The 24282-nt window shown below is 41.3% G+C and overlaps 1 protein-coding gene across 8 annotated transcripts in view; it reads right to left on the bottom strand.

Moving 5' to 3' along the window:
- Positions 1-24282, bottom strand: part of Nf2 (NF2, moesin-ezrin-radixin like (MERLIN) tumor suppressor) — a 95990-nt gene that overhangs the window by 48401 nt on the left and 23307 nt on the right. For 5 of the 8 annotated variants that reach the window (XM_048449913.3, XM_048449911.3, XM_048449910.3 and 2 more), the window contains exons 2-4: positions 12377-12502; positions 10404-10526; positions 8100-8183 (exon numbers count right to left, since the gene is read on the bottom strand). The exons of 1 other annotated variant lie outside the window; for it this stretch is intronic. In XM_048449913.3, the coding sequence (XP_048305870.3) occupies positions 8100-8183; positions 10404-10526; positions 12377-12502 (333 nt within the window). Of the gene's footprint in view, positions 1-8099; positions 8184-10403; positions 10527-12376; positions 12503-16343; positions 16376-24282 lie in introns of all 8 variants that reach the window. 2 more of the 8 variants (XM_085692094.2, XM_048449908.3) reach the window with 2 other exon arrangements.

Here is a 24282-nt window from a genome sequence, read left to right as displayed (position 1 = left end):
ACTTTTCTTTAATTAAAAGTTTTATTTCATTTTATGTGTATTAGTGTTTCACCTGCACATTGTATGTCTATGTCCCATGTGTATGCTTGCTGTCTTTGGAGGTCAAAATAAGACATCAGATCCCTGGGAACTGGAGTTACAAATGGCTGTGAGCCACAACATGGGTGGCTGCAACAACAGCTCCAGGGAAGTCAGTTCCCCATACTGGCCTCTGTGGGACCAGGCATGCACACAACACACACATACAAGGGAAAATATTCATACAAATAAACTAAGAACCATTTATTTATTTATTTGTTTATTTGTGCTTTTGTTGTTTCTTTGTTTTTGAGACAAGGTTTCTATGTGTAGCTTTTTGGAGCCTGTCCTGGAACTTGCTCTGTACATCAGGCTGGCTTCTAACTCACAAAGATCCACCTGTCTCTACCTCCCAAGTGCTGGTGTGCACCACACTACTGCCCAGCTAAGAACAAATAATTTTTTATAAAAAATTTAAAAGAAAAAAGATGAAATCTCTCCAAGTCTAAGTTTTCTTAAATGAGAGCACTGGTCCTGGAGGACCCTAAGAGACCACTAGAGGGCTGCTACAGAGGTCTTTAAACAAGGAATCCTTTCTTAAGCCACAGCATCCTCACCTGGAAAGCAAGGAACAAACTGTAAAGAAATCCAGGTAAGCACTCTGGGGTGGTGCTGGATCCTGGTGAACATCAGGCATGAGCATTATGGCGACCTTTGCATTATTGAAGACTTCATAGAGATGACTCAAAGTCAAGTTAGTTGTATTTGCAAGCTTTTCAACACTTGCCAACCAAATTTTAATGCAAAAGTAAGCATATATGCAAAGTTAAAGTTGTAAATTCAGGTCTCAAAAGCTTGCGAGATTAACGACACCCATTATTAAATTATACCAAGCTCCCAGCTACTACACTGATCAAATATATATTACATCTGAGCAATGCAAAGGTGGTGAAGATTCTGCTGAAAGAGCTTCTTCACTGAACTAACTCCACTCACAACATTAAAGCTACCTTGAAGTCTATTTAAATGTCTATTTAAAAAACAAAGGGGAAAATGCTGGTGTTGTGGCAGTAAATATAAAAGAAAGCCATACCACACTCTGGAAATGACTATTCCTCATTTTTTCATGTAACAGAAGCATTATGAAAAGATCAAGGTGAATTTACTGTGAAAGTAAGAAAGCTGAAGTCTCAAAGCTCTGTAGCTTTGTGGGTCTGTATGCAATCTTATATTCATCATTTGGTATTCCTGTATTAAATAAAACCCCCCTAAACTGCCTAAATTTCAGAGCCTACAAAACCTGTTTTTATACTGCCTCTTATAAATATCTTGAATTTAAATGTAAGAAAGGGAAGACGGGATGTAGATCAGTGATGTAGCTTAGCATGCAAGAGACCCATGATCAATTTTTTAGAATTAAAACAAACCAAGCAAATATCATCACTTTGAAGAACTGACAATTAAGATAAAATTCTTGGGGTTGGAGACATGGCTCAATAGTTAAGAGCACTTGCTGTTCTTGTAGAAGACCTGGGTTTGATTCTTAGCACCTATATAGTGAATGAGAACCATCTATAACTCCAGTTTCAGGATATCTGATGCCCTCTTCTGGTCTCCTTGGACATTGCATGCACATGGTATATAGACATACATGCAGGTCAAACACCCAATACACATAACAATAACTAATTAAAAAAATTTTCAGCTGGGCAGTGGTGGCGCATGCCTATAATCCCAGCACTCTGTGAGTTTGAGGCCAGCCTGGTCAACAAGAGGTAATGCCAGGACAGGTTTCAAAGCTACACAGAGAAACTCTGTCTCGAAAAATCAAAATACTAATACTTATAATTTTTTTTTCTTGGGCTTGTGATATAGCTCAGCAGTTAAAGGTTCTTGCTGCTGAGTCTAATGACCTAAGTTCTATCCCAGAAACCCACGATGGAAGGAGAGAACTCATGGAAGTTGTCCTCTGATCTCTACATCCATGTCTTGGTAAGAGTTGCATTCACACCCTCACCCCTGCCAAATGAAATAAATAAATGTAATTTTTAAATATTGAAAAAACAAAAACCATCGTGTGTCTGTGAGATGCCTCAGCAGGTTAAACGTGCCTATTATTGAGTTTGACAACCTGAGTTCAATTCCCAGGACCCACATGATGCAGGGGAGAGAAATAACTCTTGTAAATAGTCCTCTGACCTCCACATGCGCTATGGCAGGCACACACACAATAATACATAGATATCTAATTAATTCTTTTAAAATATCAACTTTTGCCAGGCAGTGATAGCATACACCTTTAATCCAAGGACTTGGAAGGCAGGGGCAGGCAGATCTCTGAGTTTAAGGTCTACAGGGCAAGTTCCAGGACTGTCATGGCTACACAGAGAAATCCTGTTTCAAAACAAAAAAACAACAAAAACAAAATAACTGCTCTTTGCTGCTTTGGGCTGGGAGTAGAGCTCAGTGGCAGAGTGCTTACTGACCTGAGTCTTCTGACCTCCAATACTACAACATCAAAGGACTCACCATTTATTTACACAATTCTCTCTCTCTCTCTCTCTCTCTCTCTTTCCTATTTTCAGGAGGCTAGGTGTGTGGGTATCTCCTATGTTGCACAGGCTAGCCTCAAACTCCTGGGTTTGAGCAATTCTCCTGCCTCAGACTCCCAAGGAGCTAGGGCCAAGTCATCTGAAAAGTCTAAGCTAAAAGTAGTCTCTTTCTGGGTATTGATTTCCTCTCTGTATGCAAAGGAAAAATCAGGTCAAATGTTCTAAATGGGTTCTAATAAACAAAGTTTGACACTTATTTTTCTTAATCTCTCTCTCCCTCCCCCCTTTCTTTCTACTTTTTTTTTTGTTTTAAAGACATGGTTTCTCTGTGTAACCCTGGCTGTCCTAGAGCTCAGTATGTAGAGCAGGCTGGCTTCAAACTCCTGAGTGCTGGGATTGAAGGCGTGTGCCACCATGCCCAGTTTATATATTTTCTCTTCTTTTCTTTGTAACCATCTGTGTAAAATAGATTTCTATTACATACAGTCACTAAATTCCATATGAATCAAGGATATAAATCTATAAACAAAAATCCATAAAAGTACCAGACAAGAGAGGGTGGGAACAATAGTGGTTGATGAAGTCATTCTTAAGACTGACACAGAATAGCAGACAAAGGTTGCTATCACCATAGATGAGCTCCTATAAATCACTAAGACAAAGACAAGAACATAGCAGAAAAGGGGCAAGTAATAAACAGTCACTGCAGAGTAAAAAGGAACAAATGGCCTGTTAACCCTGGAGATGCTTAGTCCCATTGCAAATCAATACATTTAAAAAAAAATAAAAAACAAAACCCACTGTTTTTTTTCTGAAACAGGACAGCGAAACTTCAGAAGACTGATCATAACCATTGTTGTGAAGAATGTACAAAAACAGGTGTTCTCATATGCTGCTGCTGGAAGTTAGATCAGAACACACTTCTAGAGGCATTATTTGAGGAAAAATTTACCTACATGAAATTTACTGAGTTTTTCTGACATGGTCCCACTGTGTAGTTCTGGCTGGCCTGGGATTCACTAAGTAGACCAGGTGGGCGGGTCTTGAGCTCAGCGATCAGTCTGCCTCTTGGCCTCACTAGTGCACTATGCCTGGACTGTTCTGGTTTTGAGACAGGGTCTCATATAATGCAGGATGGCCTTGAACTCAAGCTTCCTATATAACAGAGGATGGTCTGAACTCCAGGATTATACACATGTACCACCACTTTCCATTCGTATGTTGCTAGGTGTATGTTAGGCAAGTACTATTAAGTAGGCCACATCTCCAGTCACCTCCTTGACATATCCATCATTACCTGAGGTGGGAACCTCACAGTCTCTGACTAGGACAACCACTACAACTTTCTATAGATCTCCCTCACTGTTTCTAGACTTGTCTCACTCTGCAGCCTTGGCTGGTCTAGAATTTTCTATATAGCCCAGGGTGGCCTTAAATTCACAGAGACCCATCTACCTCTACCTCCCCAATGCCAGAATTAAAAGCTTGTGGTGTCACATTGGGCACTGATCTATCTGTTCTTTACGAAGCCACCAAAGGTTCTGTGCAAAATATAAACCCTTCACTGGCTCAGTAGCACCCACAGGCTAATGGGAAGACCTTTCATGATCTGCTCCCTAAAGGGCTTTTGTCTTCAGCTCTTGCCACTGTATGTGTTTTATAAGTACTCAATTTCTTACTGAATTGCATTTAATCACTGTCCCTGACACTTTAGAGTAAGAAACAGTAAGCTTCTCTCACTGTTTTTGTTTTGTTTTGTTTTTGAGAAAAGGTCTCTGTATGTAGACCTGGCAGACCTGGAACTGGGCAAGTGCTGGCCTCAACACTCACAGAGATTCTCCTGCCTCTGCTTCCCAAGTGCTGGGATTAAAGGCATGCACCACAACGCCTGGGAAGACTTGTTTATTTTTAATTTATGTGTATGCGTGTGAGCCTTTGTGTGTGAGTATATATGTGTACCACATGTGTGCATATGTGTACCACATGTGTGCAGGAGCCTTCAGAGACCAGAAGAGGACACTGAATGCCCCAGAATTGGAGTTACAGGTAAGCTGTAAACTGCTGAGAAGCAGATCCAGGTCTGATTCAAGAACAGTAGTAAGCACTCTGACTTGTTGAGCCATCTCTCCAGCTCCATCTCACGCTATATTTTCTTCCTTCTGAAAGAGCCTACAGGCAGCGCAAAGTTTCATGAACGATACTTTATTCTCTCCTAGTAATTTTCAGTACAAACTTATTTCAGAAAGAGAGAAAAACACACTTGAAACACTAAATGGTCCATAGAAAATCAACAGGTGGCTTGAAAACTGCAAGATGGTTTTGCTCGTCATGTGACTGATCTATTCTTTTGATTCTAGCATAACTCAAACAAGAACCAAGAAATATGGTTTTTGGTGACTGAACCATGTGATTAATATTTGTATTTATATTTTGAAGTTAATTGTTTCTTTATGCTTTGGGATTAAGTGTGTCTATATCATCCCAACAGCTGAAATACTGTAATGAATACATTTGCACATAATTATGCTCCATGTGTCAATGAGCTCAATTTCACTTCTCCATATTTCTAGAGTTTCTTTCTGTTTCAGAATAGCTAGAAAGAAAACAAACTATACATAGTGGAAGGAACAAGTATGGATTACTTAAAAGTTCAGTTGTTTTTTTTTTCTTTTTTTGCAAAGTAAGAAGTCAAAGTGTATTTATTTGAAAATGACATGATAGTATACATTATGACCCTAAAAATTCCACCAGGAAACTCCTACTGATAAAAAACTTTTATTCAAGTAGCTGAATACAATGTTAACTCACGAAAGTCAGTAACCCTATATGCAAACGGACCAAGAAAGAAATCAGTAAAATGACAGCTTTTGCAGTAGCCACAAATCATGCAAAATATCCTGGTGTAACTCTAACCAAACAACTGAAATATTTACATCATAAAAACTTAAGACATTTAAGAAGGTATCAGTGATGCCAGGCAGTAGTGGCGCACATCTTTAATCCTAGCACTTGGGAGGCAGAGGCGGATTGCTGTGAGTTCGAGGCCAACCTGGTCTACAAAAGCTAGTTCCAGGACAGGCTCCAAAACTACAGAGAAACCCTGTCTCAAAACACCAAAAAAAAAAAAAAAAGTATCAATGAATAGGAAGATCTCCCATGCTTATGAATTGGTAAAATTAATATATTAATAATGAGCATCCTACCATCAAATTGTTTATATTTGTTTGTTTATATTTTAAGTGCATTGGTACTTTGCCTTCATGTATGTCTGTGTGAAGGTGTAAGATCCCCTAGAGTTAGAGCTACAGACAATGGTGAGCTGTGTGTGGATGTTGGGAATTGAACATCTCTCTAGCCCCAGTGTTCATCTTGTAAATGAAACTAGAGTTTAGTGAAAATTAACGTCTGACCTCCACAAACTTCACTAGACAGTGAGAGGCAGGAGCCTAGACACCGGGGTTTCCAGCCTGGCTCTACCCTTCATCCCACTGTTTCAATCTTCGCGAAGAGGCATGTATGGTAGAGCACTTGCCTCACATGTTGGGTTTTGTCCCCTGTACCATGAAAACAAAACACAACAAAACAAGTGGTTTGTACATTTCATAAGTATAGAAATAACATAAAAGCATTGTGACCCTGAACAAACCATTAATCTTTTTTGTTTTTCTTCAAGACGGGTTTTTCTCTGTGTAGCCCTGGCTGTCCTGGAACTCCTACTATAGTTCAGGCTGGTCTTGAATTTACAGATCCTCCTGCGTCTGCCTCCCAAGTAGTGAGATTAAAGGTGTGCACCACTATGCCCAGCTCATTCATCTTTTCTAACCTTTAATTCTGTCAGCAGGAAAACAAACATAAGCTTTGGCTTCCAAAAAATACTACATGGGGTATCTTGTGAAATAGTCTGTTGAACACTTTGATAAACATTATAGATAAGGCTTATCCTACATATCTGCTCACTATTAATAGTCTGAGAAACTGGTAACATGGTTTCCTGAATGCAAACAGGGTCTCACTGTACAGCCCTTGCTGGCCTGGAACTCACAGGGATCTGACTGCCCTGTCTAGTATTAAAGGTGTGCACTACTGAATACAGACTTTAAAGGCTAGAGATTACCTGTATTTGTAAGATTCCTAAATTTAACACCGGAAAAAATAGTTCGAGCACCCACCTCCATATGAACCACATATGTTGTCTGTGAATCACTTTCATCTCCAAATTGGCAGAAGCCAAATAAGTAGGGCTTTCCTGCAGTGAAATCTGTTCAAGCAAACATCTGCGGGCTCCTTGAAAACGATCCCACCCCTCTGTTCCCAAATAAGTGGCCTTTGAATTTGTGACCCAAAACCCATAGCCTTTCAGACTTGAGAGCTTTGAGACTTGAGAGCTTGATTGGGTTTCAAATAGGAGAAAACATGCAAAAAAGGAACTCAACTCTGAGCCAAGAAGTACATGGATTTAATGAAAGTAATAATGACTGTTTTGTCACTGTTAGGACTGAAAGGATACATTTTTCCTGTTACTAATATTCTTGATCGAAGCACAAAAGGAGCATATGCTTTACTTGAACCACAGCCCATTTTCTGCTTTCTCAATTATTCCTTTTTCAAGGAAGGTATAAAATATAACTCTAAAGTCACAGATTCTGTCTCTAGCTTTCACCCATGAAGGCACCAAAGACCTTGGAGGATCACTGAGGGCAGAACTTGCTCTAGTGTCTGCATCGGACAGTTAACAAGCCTCATGACTACTCAGCAGACACTAATGAGTCATCAAATGATTAAACTGACTCTGTGCTTCTACTGGCCTGACCAGCATACACACTTTGAAGCCCTTTTCCCATCCCAAATGGAAACAAGTCATTCCTGGCTTTGATCTGAAATTGTATTAAAAATGTGATTGAGGTGGGAAACTCAAGTGTCATGAAACACTCTAGTTGGCCTTATACATGGGACAGAAACTCAGTGATGCTCCTCTCTCACCACTCCTGGTCTGCTGTCTAAACGAGAGAAAAAGACTTTAGGCTGATGAGACAGCACCAATGGGCCCAGCAGGGTCAGCAGACCCAGCGGGGCCTCACCAGGAGTGTGGCTTCTAAGAATGTATTCTCTAGAAAGATGAGTTTGGATAGAGAATCTGGGTCCTGCTCACCTAAAGGTCTCATTTGATCATAATTAGAGACCATAAATTCACTTTCCCTGACTAATAAAACGAAGCTGATGCAATGAATGCAATGAACCACATGTGCATAATGAGATTACATAGAAAATTCATCTTTTTGAATGAATTCACTTAGAATGAATTGTAAGTCATTAGAATGATATGCTTGTCACTTGTATACACAATATACACACATACAAAATATGCAGAAGTTGAGGCAGCAACAGTAGATACCCAACTCTCATGACATCTCATTTTCGGGGGCAAGTTGTTCTGAAGTCTCCAAAATCCAAAAAAAAAAAGGAAAATTGGAGCCATGCTGTGACACGTTAATGTTGAGGAAGAAAGCATTTTTCTTTCTTTGGACCCACCTTGGCCTGGACAGCATAGGAAGCCAAGAGCACTGAAGCCTCAGGAGGGCAGTAGATCTTTTCATCCAAAATCTGTTTCTTCACCTGAAAGGGGCAATAAGAGAGAGAGAGAGAGAGAGAGAGAGAGAGAGAGAGAGGAGATGGCATGATGTTTGGAAGACAGCAGTGCCGCCTGGTCACAGCAGATGGCTGCAGGGTATTCTAAATGAGGGCTGCCAAAGCAGCCTATAATTGATTTTCTGACAAAGGAGATTTTTTTTTTTAAGTATTGCAGACCAGTTGAGAGTTCAGCCACTAAGAAGTTACCAGTAAGCTTGCTGCACAAAAGTCCTCTTCTCTTCTCCTCAGAGTCAAGGCTGAAGAGTAAATATGATCTGCTTGGTTACGGCAGAGACTGACAGGGGCTATGGCTAAGGGTGGCTGCACTCTGTCTCAGTCTTGGGCCCTATGGAGCACTCACAGTCCTAGAAGAGATGGAAGCTACTTTCAAATCTTCATTCAAGACAAAAGGCACCAAGGCCACTGAATTATAACTGTAGAAAAAAGTCATCTCTTTCAATGTGCTGCTCTAAGAAAAAAGGAAGCAATAAAATTTGATCGATTCAACTTTTAAGTATACATGAGGTTCAGGAAATATAATTCCTAAGCCATAATATTGAATTAACATATCTCATTGCACCTAGTTCTATACAGTGGTGCAGTGTATGATGTTCCAGACACAAGGACAAGAGAGCCACATGAAGTGGGGGTACATTAAACAAAGCCAACTCTTTTCACAGATTCCTATTAGTAGACATTGCCTTGCTTATTCACAAAAACAATCTAACATCTCAGTATGAAGGAAAATCAAGCAAAAGTCACAGGAGGACAGGTGCTGCCTTAAGTACTCACAGGAAAGTTATTCTTATAATACTAAGGTAGTCTGGTCTCATGTAGCTTAAGGTGGTCTTGAGCTCTCTATGTAACTGAAGACGACCCTAAACTTCTGATCCTCCTGTGGATTACAGAAGTTCACTATGCTCTGTTTATCCAGCGCTGGAGTTGGAACTCAAGGCTTCATGAATACAAGGCAAGCATTCTATAGAGCTATATTCCCAACCCCAAAGAAACTTCATGTGACTTTATTCACACATAGAGTTCTCCCCAGGTTTTAAAACTAAAAATGAAAGCTGGGATGTTCTAAAGCAGTGAAACCTTCAGATCTCCTAGTTTCTTTAAAAAGAGATAAAAAAGAAACCAAAATACAAAAAATCTGAAAGGGCTACCTTTGACCGAAAACACACATGCATGCATGCATGCACGCATGCACGAAACTCCTTTGTAAAAGAAACTAGTTAGCCAGGCATGGGGCATAAATTCCAGCATTCTAGAGGCTGAGGCAAAAGGATCTCAAGTTCAAGGCCAGTCTTAGCTATGGAGTGAGATCCTCTTAACAACACACACAACACAACACAGCATTATACAGAGAGTAATGTCACATTTCACAATCTATATCCTGAACACAATACAGAGGCTCCATATTACAAGGATTGTGTGAAAAATCACAGGTGTACTTCTGTGAAGTCAATGCCCTGTTACAATCTGTCACATCACGGACAGTTGGCCCCCTTGGGGCACATAAGCAGTTTCAGCATCAATCACCACAGATAGCCATAAAACTAAGGAGGCTCTCTGACAAAGTAAGGTTTCCATCCTTAAATGAAACAACTCCCTGTGTCCCTAGACGGTCAATTTGTAATTCTGGAACACCCAATTTGGTCAGTTTGGTTGAAGGATTACTTAAGAATACCAACTGTATATTCAATGAGCCTATCTTTAAGGGGCCTGCACTCAGTGAAGGAGGAGATGGCAATAAACTTCCAGAGTAGCACAGAGCAGGCTGTCTGAAATGCCTTAGGCAAAGGTCAAACCAGAGTCACTGCCGTTCAGAACTGCCTTGATGTCTGCAGTTAAAGGAACTAAGCTAAGCCTCTGAAGCTTTGCTCTATAACTCAGAGAACTTTCAAGTTAGCGAGAAGAAACTGGGCTCCATGGTCATGGAGGTTTATAACCTGCTTCTGTGCGGCATCATCACACCTCTGCAATTTCATCTGACACCAATTCTCATCACTTGGGGAAAGTTCTATTCTGAAGATTTTTTTTTTTCCATTACTGAACCAAAAGGACTGACTATTTGGAGGCAGAATATTTTCTGCAGTATAGAAGCATTTGTGGTCAACTCCAAGGGGTTGGCCTGGGCTGCTTCTGTAAACATACTCAAATTGGTCTTTTTAGTACTGAGGGAGACAGCATGAGTCAATGTACCTGTAAGAAAAATAAGTGTTGCGTGATCTCTTGAACTAGCTCCTCCTCAGCATTCTCAGGATAAAATTTGGCCAGGAAGTGAAAGGTAACCGGTTCTTCCTTCGAAACATCATGATCCAACACCTGCAGAATTTCAGACAAAAGACATGCTGTGCTGGCTCCTCTTCTTCACGTACTATCATCAGAGTATGCTTTGCAGGGAAGGTATGAAATCCCTTCCCTTGTTACAAGCATCCCATTTCCCAAAGGTTGTGTTTCTACAATTGGAAGGATTCACAGAGCCATCCACAGCAAGAGATAATTTCTACTTCGCACAGGGGGTTCTGAACCAAACCAATCAATAAACACAAGGGGTGAACAGAGTTACAGAGACAGCAGCAGTGTCAAAGCCACAGAAAATAGTTATAAAACTAGAATGTATAACTCAAAGATCTTGGGCATTATCCTTTATGGAAGACAGAAGATTTATTCTGAAATAGTAACATCTTCCTTTATTCCTTTTTTTTTTAAACTGCCCTGAAATACAACTTAAACACAATAAACTAGATCTTTGTGACATCATTTATATGTTATGAATACTAGAAGTAAAACATGGCCATCATGGCAATGCTTTGTTCCTGGAATCTTTCAGATGGTCACAAAATGCTTGCCATGCAGTAAGTAAACCACTGTCTTTAATCTTCTAACAATCCCACCACCCCCTGAAAAGATTGGACCATCTGCTCTCCAGAGTGAATTTCATTTCAGGACATAAACATGCTACCAGGCTCCATTAACATGTGTCATAATTTATTTCCTTTGAGCAGCAGGTTCTATGACTCCTGATGCCCCCAATCTAATATCCATTTGGCTAACATTCAGGTATGATTTAAAATTCACTTTGCTGAGAATCATAAAAAGACACAGAAAGCTTTGCTGTGTTTCAGAATTCTCCATATGCCTGCCTGAATTCCAGTGGCAGTCCCAGGGGACTCAAATAAGTCTAATCTAGTTGTCCTCCTCAGCACTGGCTCTTTGTGGCATCTGGAGTTTCTAATCATTGGCACTGACCACAGAAACTGACAACCATCAGGAGTTCTAAGCATGAAGGCAATCACCACATACATGCTGTGAACACAATTCGAATATCTCACTTAACACTAGTAAGATGAGACTTTTGCTGGTTATCACATTATGCAGGAGAAAACTTCAGGGGCAAATGACAGGGGTACCATTTAGGGTCAGAATTGGACATGGAGTCACTTTGGGAATCAGAGGTCTTTTGGCCATGTTCTCCAGCTGTCTTCACTGTAAGGTAATCAAGAAAATAGACAGCCATGTCTTTGTGTGAATATATGAATCCATAAGTGGGCAGTCTCCCTGAGCCATAGCCATTTCCAAGCCACCTTCAAATTACTAGAAACCTAGATTTCATGTGCTTAAGAAACCCCAGAGAATCCTGAGGAGGAAATGGGCATTGCTCCTTCACCTCAGGCTCTTTATTCCTTAAGGCTTGTTAATGATTAAGTCAGTTGGGTCTTGGTGTTCTCAAAGACTTATTAAAAAAAAATAATGAACATGAGCCCTAGGAGAATCTCTCAAAGACATAAATTTTTGGGTTTTTTTTTTTAAGTATACAAAGGTAGTAGTAATGTTATCCATAAAACCTGACTAGTGGTTCAATAAACGGAAGGACATAATGCCAAAAAGCAGACAGGGTAGTGACAATGGGTAGAAAAGCTGGTGAAGGTTTAGACAAAGTGAATCCTGCTTGTCTGGGAGAGTCTATGGAGAACAGAAATGTCTGTAGGACCTGTTTCCTAAATATATGACTTAATATTAAAAATTGTCCCCTTCTTTACTATGTCCTTGTGATACCCCAACAATAAGCAAATGAGCTATGTGCATGCTCAGGAAGAAACCAAACCAAACAACAACAAAACAACTGGAAAGTACAAGCCTCCCCCACTAGTTTCATGGAGATCTAGCCCGACCTTCTTGTCCATTTTGAGCCAGGCCACAGTGTCCTTGATTGTGTACTGCAGTCCAAAAAACCAGGTTTCCCGAAGCCCCAGTGTCCGGCACACCAAATCAAACAGGTCCTTCCCTTTCCATTTCATCTGCAATATAACAAACGAACAGGGAAGGACGTTGTAAGCAAAAATCATAATCAGTTCATACACAAAACTGTTCTCAGCACTCTCTTCTGTCACCAAAATGGCCGATGAGCACTGAATTCCTAAATAATTTCAAAGCTTCCCACACAAAACCATGAGTGGGAAAATACCAATTAGAGCTTAATGGCTCAGTTGCTGCGGAGCACACACAATACCTCCTTGGACAGTTCCGTACAGTTCGCAATATCCCTGAAGCTGCGAGTTTAGCAAACCTGGTAAGTAAGCAGCCTCATTTAGGAGAGTCAAGCATCCTAAATTAGCCCAGGAAGATGGCTAGTTTGTGAAACGTTACCTCCCTTGAGTTTTTTGGTTTTTTTTTTTTTGGTTTTTCAAGACAGGGTTTCGCTGTAGTTTTAGAGCCTATCCTGGATCTACATCTAGTTCTTGTACACCAGGCTGTCCTCAGACTCACAGAGATCCGCCTGCCTCTGCCTCCCGAGTGCTGAGATTAAAGGCGTGTGCCGCCACTGCCCGGTTTGAGATTTTTTTTTTAAAATCATGACTCTACCTTTTGATAAAAGGTTAAGTATTCTCTTTTTAACTTAAAGACTAGTCTTACCAGAGAAAAAAATTAAATATATGGAAATTATAACCGAAGCCAAAACTTGTAGGGCAGAAGAACAATGAGAGACCAGATAGGACAGCTGCAGGTCTCTATCAGGATGCCTGGTTGGGCCCAAGCAGAAGCAACTTGCCCACAGGCACAAAGAGCAATTCCACATGCTCAATGTCCAACCCATGTGATGAACATACAAATTAACTATGGCATGTTTATTCCATAGGCCTCACTTTCAAAAACACTTAAATCGCTGCTAAACCATTTTCTTTTCCTCTGCTATTCAATGGTGTATGTGTAAAAAGCAAGTTCAAACATCTTCATAGGAAAAGAGGATGCAGGGCAGCTGAGTAAATGTTGCCACCTAGTGGATTTCAGTCAATTAGGTTTTTCCTATATTACCTCTTAGCTACTGCTTACTGGATATCCACCCCAGCCATCCCATGAATCAAATAAACATTCAAATAAACACTTGAATACAGTTATGATCATATGAAAAATATGCAAGAGCAATCCTGAGACACAAATGTAAGGGAATAATAAGATCACCTGACTACAAAACTATCTGCTCTTCTCCCATCCCCACCAGGAAACCTCTACCCTCCTGGGAGACAGCTCAGTAAAATGCTTGTCACTTAAAGCCTGAGAACCTGAATTGGAACCCAACACTCATGTAAAAAGCTGGATGTGAGCCTGGCGGTGGTAGCATATGCCTTTAATTCTAGCACTCAGGAGGCAGATCTCTGTAAGCTTGAGACCAGTCTGGTCTACAGAATGAGTTCCAAGACAGCCTGGGTTACACAGTGAAACCTTCTTGAAACACCCATACACAAAAAAAGTTGGTTGTGGTGGCCCATGCTTATAATCTCGGGGTTGGGAGTGCCAACCAGTCTAATAAAGGAACTCTGGTCCCAGTCAGCGTCTAGCTTTAAAATAAAAAAAAAAGGAGCCAGCAATGGTGGTGCAGTTCTTTAAATCCCAGCACTTCAGAAGCAGAGGCAGGAGGATCTCCAAGTTCAGGGCCAGCCTGGTCTACAGATCAAGTTCCAGAACAATCAGGACTACACAGAGAAACCCTGTCTCCCTCCATCCACACACCATGGCATTCACATCACACACACACACCCCAATAAATAAACATGAAAAAGGTGAGTGGCTCCTGAGGAACCAGAGGTTGACCTCAATGGTTGACCTCAATGTTTGTATAGGGTATGTGAAATGAATATGTGGAGCTATATGGCTCTGGGACCAAACTCTTGTAGACAGGCTTGTACAGTAAGTGTTTTTACCAACTAGCCATCTTGCCCATCCCTTTACCATTCTCCCCACTCCAAGTGCTAGGGATCAAACTCAGGATCTTGTACTTCTTAGGCAAGTATCCTACTACTGAACCATACTCCCAGCTTTAATAGATGTGAATGTAGAGTCTTCTTCCAGTATTCAACAGGAAAAGCCAACTCTCTGTGTGTTTGCAGCCAGAGTCAGCAACCCAAATGGCTGGACACCAAGATCACAACACACAAGTGGTATATTGGCTTTGGTCCTTTACCAAGCAAGGCATTTCTCCTATCTGTCCTGCAACCTTGGCCCCAAACCCTTTCTGACTATAATCAGGTCCCTTGAATACTGCAAAGATGAAAATCTTGAGATTTTTGAGTAGGAAAAAAGGTTTTATTTTTATTTTATTATTATTTATTTATTTTTGAGGTTTTTCGAGACAGGGTTTCTTTGTAGCTTTGAAGGTCTGTTCGCCTGCCTCTGCCTCCTGAGATTAAAAGCGCTGGGATTAAAAGCGTGCGCCACCACCACCGGTTCAGTTTTATTTTTAAAATATAATTACTTCCCCCCTTTTATAAGGCTGGATAGAAGACACACCCATTTGACAACTGGACTGAGATCTTAATTCCTACAGGCAGACTTAACTGAAGAAATGTTATCTTGGAGAACTGGAAGCTTCAGGATGCTGATTATCCTCTTGTCTCTATTTTAAGCAGCACACAGTATATAAATTATAAATGCCTACCTTGCCACAACATAATGTGCCACTAAAGAACAGGCATTAACTCCGGGAAGTTAAACACCCAAGGGGCCAAGAGGATCAGGATATCACTCCCAATTCACCATAACTCACAGGCACCGCCAGGCCTGGCCTTGGTTGTCAGAAAGCAGGGGCGAGTAGAGCCCTGGAAGGAAAGTGAACTTCCATACTGGAGAGCTGAAAATCTCAATGTAATACAGTATTCCTGCAGATTTCCTGTACCCCTTCCAATTCTTTGTTTTTAAAATGCGGGTCTATTTTTTTTGTTAAACACAAAAAGACTACGTCATTGCCCCCATAGAGCTTGCAATAAACTGAGGAGACAATTCTCCAAATAATCCAGAATGCCCTACTTACATTATTTTCCCTACATATCTTAACATTGGTGCAAAGTACTACTGACTACTGGAGCTGAAAAGGAGCCTCCGGAGTCACCCACTGTGAATCCATGCGCTTGTAAAACTAAGTAAACTGAGTCACCAGTTATTTGGCAGTCTACCAAAATGAACACTGGCCTGTTTTTTCATGGTGATCCAAGGTAGGCAAACACCTTATCTCAGAAAAACCCTTTTCCAGTTCTGTGATCATCAAATCTTTTTGCCCCTACCTTGGCCAGTAAGTGACCAATACTGAAACAGAACCCCTCTGAGAAGAGTCAGACACAGCTCATTCACATGCTCCAACAAGTACTGTAGAGCATACCCAAGTGTCACACAGAGGCTACGCATGGCAAAAGCAGGGTGTCTGTAGGAGAAAAAGGCAAGAACTCAGGTCAGAGGAGAATTGAAGAACAAGTGAGGGTTCAATGATGGAGGGAAGGAACACTATTTTAAAAACAAAACAAAAAACCATGGTCATTATAGGGAACTGCAAGTCTATGTTATGGGATTGAAACTCTCAGGCAACCTCAGGAGTGAGGATGGTGGAAATGACACTTGATGCTGGAGCAAGTGTCTCGCCTCAAAAGAACAACCTCAGGCTTTGAGGATTCCTCTGCTTTATGCCAACAGGGTAAAGAATAAGCTGCAGGGAAGGAACAGTTGCAGGATGGACAGGAGCACAGAGCACGTGACCCCTCCTGTCATCAATAAGGCAAAGAGAGAGAGAGAGAGAGGTTGAGAAGCAGAAGGAGGCGATCCCAGAACCAGCACTCGAATAGGCTAGAGGGAGAAAAACTCCAGGACACCTACCTGCATTTCCGGCTGGAGCACCTGGTATCCCACTGAAAGAGAGAAGGAATACAGAAAAAGCAGCAAGTTTGGGGGGGAAAGATGAGCGATTAAATTTTAGACAAGATTAGTTAAACTAAAGAAAGCAAGTGGTATGGTGGTATGTGCCTTTAATTCTAGCACTCAGGAGGCAGAGGCAGGCAGATCTCTGTGAGTTCAAAACCAGCCTAGTCTGATAGTAAGTTCCAGGTCAACCAAGTCTACCCTGTCTCAAAAAGAGAGAGAGAGAGAGAGAGAGAGAGAGAGAGAAGAAGGAAGCAAAATAGAGATGTCATATATATCTCAAGCTCTCTGAGCTGAAGAGCTAGCTCAGCTGCACTGCCACAAAGTCTAAGAACCAATGTTTAATCTCTGAGACCCACGTGGTAGGAGAGAGCGAGAGCGGACCACCAGAACAGGCAATAGATCATCCTCTGACCTTCATATATGTGCCTCCAATACAGACACAAAGTAAATAATTTTAAATATTTTTTTAAAGAACTTAAAGACCAGGGTTGGAGAGATGGCTCAGTGGTTAAGAGCATTGCCTGCTCCTCCAAAGGTCCCAAGTTCAATTCCCAGCAATCACATGGTGGTTCACAACCATCTGTAATGAGGTCTGGTGCCCTCTTCTGGCCTGCAGGCATATATAGACAGAATGTTGTATACATAACAAATAAATATTTAAAAAATAACTTAAAGACCTTCATTTATAAAATAAAACATCCTAAAATGAGTCAGAAAGATTCGTTGAGCCCAGGAGTCTAAGATAACCCTGCATAATACAGTGGGGCCTCATTCCAAAACAAAAGAAAACGTTTTACCTTTGTCTTTAAACAATTAATAAGGTTTTCGGCTAGATATGTTGTCTTACACCTGGATTCCTAGCACTTAAGAGACTGAGGCAGGAGCTTTGGCTATATGGAGAGACTCAAAAAACAAACAAGCAAGCAAAACAAAACCCAGTCAAACAAAGCAAAAAGACCAAGACGTTTTGTTTGGTTAAATTTAATCTCCATGTTACCTATAAAAGGTTGTGCTTTCAAAACTCAAATCCAAATGAATCAAAGACCTCAACATAAAGCCAGCCACACTGAACCTTATAAGACAAAGTGGGAAGTACATTTGAACGCATTAGCACAGGGAACCACTTCCTAAATAGAACCCCAGAAGCACAGACACTGAGAGAAACATTAATAAACGGGACCTCCTGAAACTGAAAAGCTTCTGTAAAAGCAAAGGATATGGTCAACAAGACAAAACGACAGCCTACAGAATGGGAAAAGATCTTCACTAACCCCACATCAGACAGAGGTCTGATCTCCAAAATATACAAAGAACTCAAGAAATTGGACACCAAAAGATCACATAATCCAATAAAAAAAATGGAGTACAGACCTAAACAGAGAACTCTCAACAGAGGAATCTAAAACGGTTGAAAGACACTTAAGGAAATGTTCAACATCCTTAGACATCAGAGAAACGCAAATCAAAACAACTCTGAGATTCCATCTTACACCTGTAAGAATGGCCAAGATCAAAAACACTGATGACAACTTATGCTGGAGAGGTTGTGGGGAAAAGGGAACACCTGTGCATTTTGGTGGGAATGCAAGCTGGTACAATCCCTTTGGATGTCAATGTGGTGATTTCTCAGAAAATGAGGAAACAACCTTCCTCAAGACCCAGTAATACCACTTTTGGGTATATATCCAAAGGATGCTCAATCGTGCCACAAGGACATGTGCTCAACTATGTTCATAGCAGCATTGTTTGTCATAGCCAGAACCTGGAAACAACCTAAATGCCCCTCGATTGAAGAATGGATAAGGAAAATGTGGTACATTTACACAATGGAGTACTGCACAGCAGAAAAAAAATAACGACAGCTTGAATTTTGCAGGAAAATGGATGGAGCTAGAAAAATTATTTTGAGTGAGGTAACCCAGACACAGAAAGACAATTATCACATGTACTCACTCATAGGTGGTTTTTAAACATAAAGCAAAGAAAGCCAGTCTACAAACCACAATCCCAGAGAACCTAGACAACAATGCAGACAATAAGAGAGACTTAACGTAGATCTAATCTACATGGGAAGTAGAAAGTATAAAAAGACAAGATCTCCTGAGTAAATCGGGAGTATAGGGACCTTGGGGGAGGGTTGAAGGGAGGAAGGAAGAGGCAGGGAGGGTAGCAGAGAAAAATGTAGAGCTCAATAAATATCAATTAAAAAAAAAAACCAAGCAGGGCTGGAGAGATGGCTCAGAGGTTGGGAGCATTGACTGCTCTTCCAGAGGTCCTGAGTTCAATTCCCAGCAACCACATGGTGGCTCACAGTCATCTATGATGAGATCTGGTGCCCTCTTCTGGCATGCAAGCAAACATGGAAGGAATGTTGTATACATAATAAATAAATAAATCTTTAAAAAAACAATCAAAAAGATAAAAAAAAGGTTGTACTTTAAAACATGTTCTTCAAATGCACATCATTTGTCTTCCTTATTTGAGTTTTTGCTTCTCTATAAACAAGAACTGTTGACCATGGATCTCTAGAGAGTTTGCAAGTTCCTATGGAAGGGAGGCTGGGCTTTCTTGATACAAGATGGCTTGCCTGAACATGACTGTTTTAAGTTATGTTGATGATTTGAAGTGACTTGATAGCATCTGAAGGTCTCTCTAGACTGCAGGAACTTATAACTAGGAGAAGCATTAGTCATCATCCCCACTGACCAATGCAGAGTATACAGGGTACACAAGACACACTCAACAGCAGCTGTCTAATATGACTGACTAGATGACTTTAAAACCCAAGGCCCAGAGACTTAGCACACAGCCTACACATCCACTCCTACAAATGTACAGTGAACACACACTGTGTTCAAGTACAGCCCAAGGCTCAGAGGTTCATTGGGGAACAAGGGACAAGTCTTCAATGTTTTGAACACAGGTCAACAAGAGATGATCATCACAGGTAAGGGTTTCAGCACAGAAACACTTGTGTTTTTGACAGGGATACCCAGAGACTGTGGGACCTCCTAAGAAAGCCCCCTTCTCACAGAAAGACATCTAAATTGACTCTGGAAAAGAGAAGCCAAGTGAAGACTGGGTTTGGAGGAGAAAGCAGGGAAGGGTGTTGCAGGCAGAGAGAATACTGCATGCAAAGTTCTAGAGCAAAAAGGGTCCTTAGGGGAATCAAAATATTTTAGTTTGATTGGAAAATACATCTGAACTTACAAAAGAACCAAACAGAGCCTGTGAAACAGTTCAGAGGTAAAGGGACCCTGCCACCAAGAATAATTTGATCCTCAGGACCCATTGATGGCAAGAGAAAAGATATTTCCCATTTTCTCAGCACAAGTGAGCCCAGGAGACTTGGGGGAAGGGAGCTTTACTGAGGAGACACTGGATGAGCTGGGGTCTTGTGGAGAAAGGACAAAAGAAGAAACAGCATGTCCAAACTTGGGTCCAAGGAGCTGCAAAAGAAATGTTCTTTGTATCTTTCTAAATTCTGTGACCTACACAACTATACAAGCTAGCTCTCTCTCGCTCTCTCTCTCTCTCTCTCTCTCTCTCTCTCTCTCTCACACACACACACACACACACACACACACAAAATGAGAATCAATCACATCTATGGTCACACATGGTAGCACACACCTGTGATCCTAGCACTCAAAAGGCTGAAACAGGATGACTGGGAGTTCAATATCAGCCTGAGTTATATAGCAAGACTCTCTCAAAAAAACAAAAACCAGGGGACAGGCACTGGTGTAGCAGCCCACAACCTTAATCCCAGCAGTTGGGAGGCAAAGGCAGGCAGATCTCTATGAATTTGAGGCCAAGCTGGTCTACAAAGTGAATTCTAGTCCAGTCAAGACTACACAATGAGACCCTGTCTCAAAAAGCCAGCAAAACAACAATAAAATCCCTAGCATCTAAACACAATGTTTTGTCAGCTGTCTAATTTTACTTGTGGCATCTAACCACAGAATCCAGAAACTAATCTGGTGACTATTTTCACCAGTCTCCTAACGATAAAAACACAACTGGTACCATTCTAGACACACAAAAGGCAAGTTAAATCATCACACAAGATAGATGCCTCAAGATATCAGGGCTTCTTTCCAGGAAAGGCATAGGTCAGTGAGTTATCTGCCACCAGTAAATCTCAGTACTGGTACTGTGTGACCTTGGGCAAGTTATTGAATTTCCTCACACTTTAACAAGGATAATGAGCAGAACCTATCTCAGCAGATTGATCTAAGGATTAAGTGCATTAATACATTTAAAGAGACTAAGACAGTGCTGGACCCAGAGCGAATAAGGGGTAGTTATTGTTAATTCCCACTCCGTCTCCCTGTCTTGATTCTCAAGTGGTACTGCTTAAATCCTCCCAGCCCCACTTCATATCACAATGATGGATGACAGATGGGAAAGGGCACCATCAATTCTCATCGAGCTAACCATCCTATCACTCATTTGACAAACATTTATTGAGCACCCACTATGTCCTAGTCTTTGTGCTCAGCACAGGAGATAAATGATGACTTCAGGACAACACATGGTCCCTGTGCATGTCTGACAAGGAAGACAGGTAGTAAATGGATAAGGAAAAACAAATCGCTAAGTGCTAACAGAATAGGCTGTTGTGGGAACACAAGGGAGCCAGGAGATTTGGGGAGAAGGGGCTACACTGAGGAGATACTGTCTGAGCTGGGTCTTGTGGGGAGAGGACTGACAAAAGGAAGGTCATGCCAGCCTGAAGGAACAACGTGTCTTCACTTGGGTCCAAGCTGTTGCAAAGTAGGAATGTTCTCTGCACTTTTCTAGGATCTGACAAACAGCATGATTTCCAATCTGCGGTACTGAATGTTCAATGCAGGAATGAATATGTAGCTTTGGCCTGGTACATGTGACAATTCTCATTCTGCACAATTGGTCTGGGACCAGGCTGCGTCAGGGCACTGGATCAACGCATCCTACAATAGTATCTGTAGGAGTAGAAGCCAGGATGAGTGGGATGGGTCTATTTATTTTCCTGTTAAAACATTCATACCCTTGATGGTACAAGTCCCTAACTGTGGCACTCTGGAGAATGGACACAAGTTCTGAGCTAGCTTGAACTGTGGAACAAGATCTTAGCGAAGGAAAGAAAAGTGTTTCTGATACTTCGGCCTTTCAGATCTACATTTACACTATGATACAACTTTAACACTTTTGTTCTATTTTTGATTATTTGAGTATATGTGTGTGTAACTACATCTGGTCAGAGGACAATTTGTGAAAGTTAGTTCTCTCGTTCTACCATGTGGGTCCCAGAGTTTTTGAATTGAGGTCATCATGCTTGGTGGCAAGTGCCTTTACCTGCCAAATTTTCTTATGGCATGAGATAGATGGCCCTACAGACCTTTAAAATAATCTTTAAAATTGCATTTATTGGGAGCGGGGTACATACACACATGTGGAGGTCAGAGGACAGCTTGAGGTAGTTGGTTCTCTCCCTCCACCATGTGGATCCTGCAGACCAAATTCAGGTCACCAGAGGGACTAGAGAGAGGGCTTAGCAGTTAAGAATACTTGCTGTTCTTGCAAAGGATACAGGTTCTGTTATCAGCACCCACATGCCAGTCTGTAACTGTCCTTAACTCTAATTCCAAGAGATCCCGACACCCTTTTCTGGATCTGGGACACCATAAACATATGCAGTAAACATACAACACATGCAGGCAAAATATACATACACACAAAATAGAAACTATTAAATCTTAAAAAAAAAATCATGTCATCACGCACCTCTACCAACTGAGTCTTCTTGCCAGTCCTGTATGTGGGGAGTCAAGGAAGTCAGAACTGAGTGAATATGTAAATAGTGGATGAAGTCCTGAGTCAGTGTTTATCGTTGACAAGGCCATGTCCATGTTAAGGATCAATGCCTCAGACCATTGGAATTTAACAAAGTCTTCCCACTGTTGGGAGGATTAAAATTGCAAAGCCTCCATCCAGTCCAAATGTCAATGTTTACAAATGATTGACCAGCATGTGCAAAACCTAGCAACTGTAGTTTTTCCTCAAGGATACTGACAGCCTGAGACTTCTTGTCTACAGGTGCCTCTTACCAAGAGTAGCCACCCACACTCTGCCGTACATAACAAACATGCAATTTGTTGCATTTAGAGTTTGTCCATCAGAGCACACACAGCCCATTCAACCCCAGTTTTTCTATGTATCTTGGTTGTTTCTTTAGTGCCTGTCCTTTCCTCATTCCCTCACTGCCCCTAGTCAAGTCAAGGCGCCACGCTGTGTAGTATATGGTATCTGTAGGGTTTTTTTGTTAGGCTTATAGTCTTTTCCAAACAGTTTGTCAAAATAGAATTGTCTTCGTTTTTTATGAAGTGCACATTTAAACCCATCTCTTTCCATCTGGCCAAAGTAGTCTACTGTTCTACTCACTTCTGCAGCCCTCTTCCCTGGTCTTAGCTTAAAGAACAGGAGAGGCTAAGAGGCAGGTGTTCATTTTTCAGAAGGAAAGAGGGTAGTTTGCAGAAAGAAGAAAGGCATGAAGGAGTGGAAATTCAGCCTCTATTAGGTGGAAGCCTCCTGTTCTCAAAGTGCCCTTCAGGCAGAGAGGCTATAGGGTGGACCTCTGGAAGCTGCTTGGCTCTGTGGTTGTGCTTGCTTTCCTGTTACTTTAACAGGCTGCAGTGTGATGTCATGGATATATATTGTGCCTGTATCAAAGACAGATGCATATGAACTTTATAAACAGGACTAAGTGCTGTCTGCTTGTTATTTTTTATAGGGGTTAGATTTACAAGCTTTACCCAGAGTGAAGTACTTGTCATTTATCAACTTTAGAATGTTTTAAGTAAATAGCACTGAACACTTACCCTCCACTGCAGGAATATAGCTAGAATGCAGCACTTTTCAGTTATAGGAAGCAAATGCCACCAATAATCCGTGAGGCTGATTGGAGTCTATTAGCTTGGAACAGCCACCTTACCAGTTGGCCAGGGTTTCATGAAATCCTGAAACTGCCACTTGTTTTTTGACTTTGTCAGTCTTCACACTGCATTTTTTGTCTCTGTAACACTATGCAGCCCTTGATCATCAAACCCCTTGTACTTACCGACACTACATTGGTAAGTGAGAGGAAACTGGCCACAGGCTAGGGAAAGGCCACAGGAAGACAAGGTCCACTCTCTTGAAGAAACTAAACTCAACTTTGAAGCTAGATATAAAATGTCTAAGAAGTAGAGCCCACAGAAAAACTTAGGCTTTACACCCAACTCACAATTGGAAGAGCCAAGACAGGCTTCTCTTAGAGATGGAGGTGGGTCCTCAACCAGCAGTCATACAATGGTGATGTTTTGCTACTGACTCCAAAAAGGGAAAGGAAAACCAGAAAACCCCATTTGCTTATCATATCCTTCTAATTATCTCACAAGCTGCTCCAGCATTTGCCATAAAAACTGTAGAAAGGTTAGAATCCTTACAGAGTGACAGAGGACTATGCTTCCCTGGCTCAGGGTCTGTGCCCCATGTGTACCATTATTCAAACATGGAAAACTCAAGATGACTGACATTTCCCTTTCAATGTTTATCTACAACTGATATTTGTAGTCATAGTTGGTCTATGAGAACAAACTTATAGCAGGCGTGTGAATTTAAGATGTTTGTATAAAAGATTCAAACCTAAATACAATTTTTATTTATTTACCTGCTTTGAAAAAGGAGATATCAACAAGCAAGTTGGCACAGAGCTTGAATCTCAGTATATGTAGGCAGAGAGCCAGGCAGATCTTTATGAGCTCAAGGCCAGCCTGGTCTGCATAGTATTTCAGGCCAGAACGCACACACACACACACACACACACACACACACACAGAGAGAGAGAGAGAGAGAGAGAGAGAGAGACAGA

Source organism: Myodes glareolus, chromosome 8 (genome assembly GCF_982192425.1).
Source record: "Myodes glareolus chromosome 8, mMyoGla1.1, whole genome shotgun sequence".
In the NCBI taxonomy this organism is placed as follows: Eukaryota; Metazoa; Chordata; class Mammalia; order Rodentia; family Cricetidae; genus Myodes; species Myodes glareolus.
Note: the sequence above shows the minus strand (reverse complement) of the source record. Positions and strands in the feature narration are given on the sequence as shown.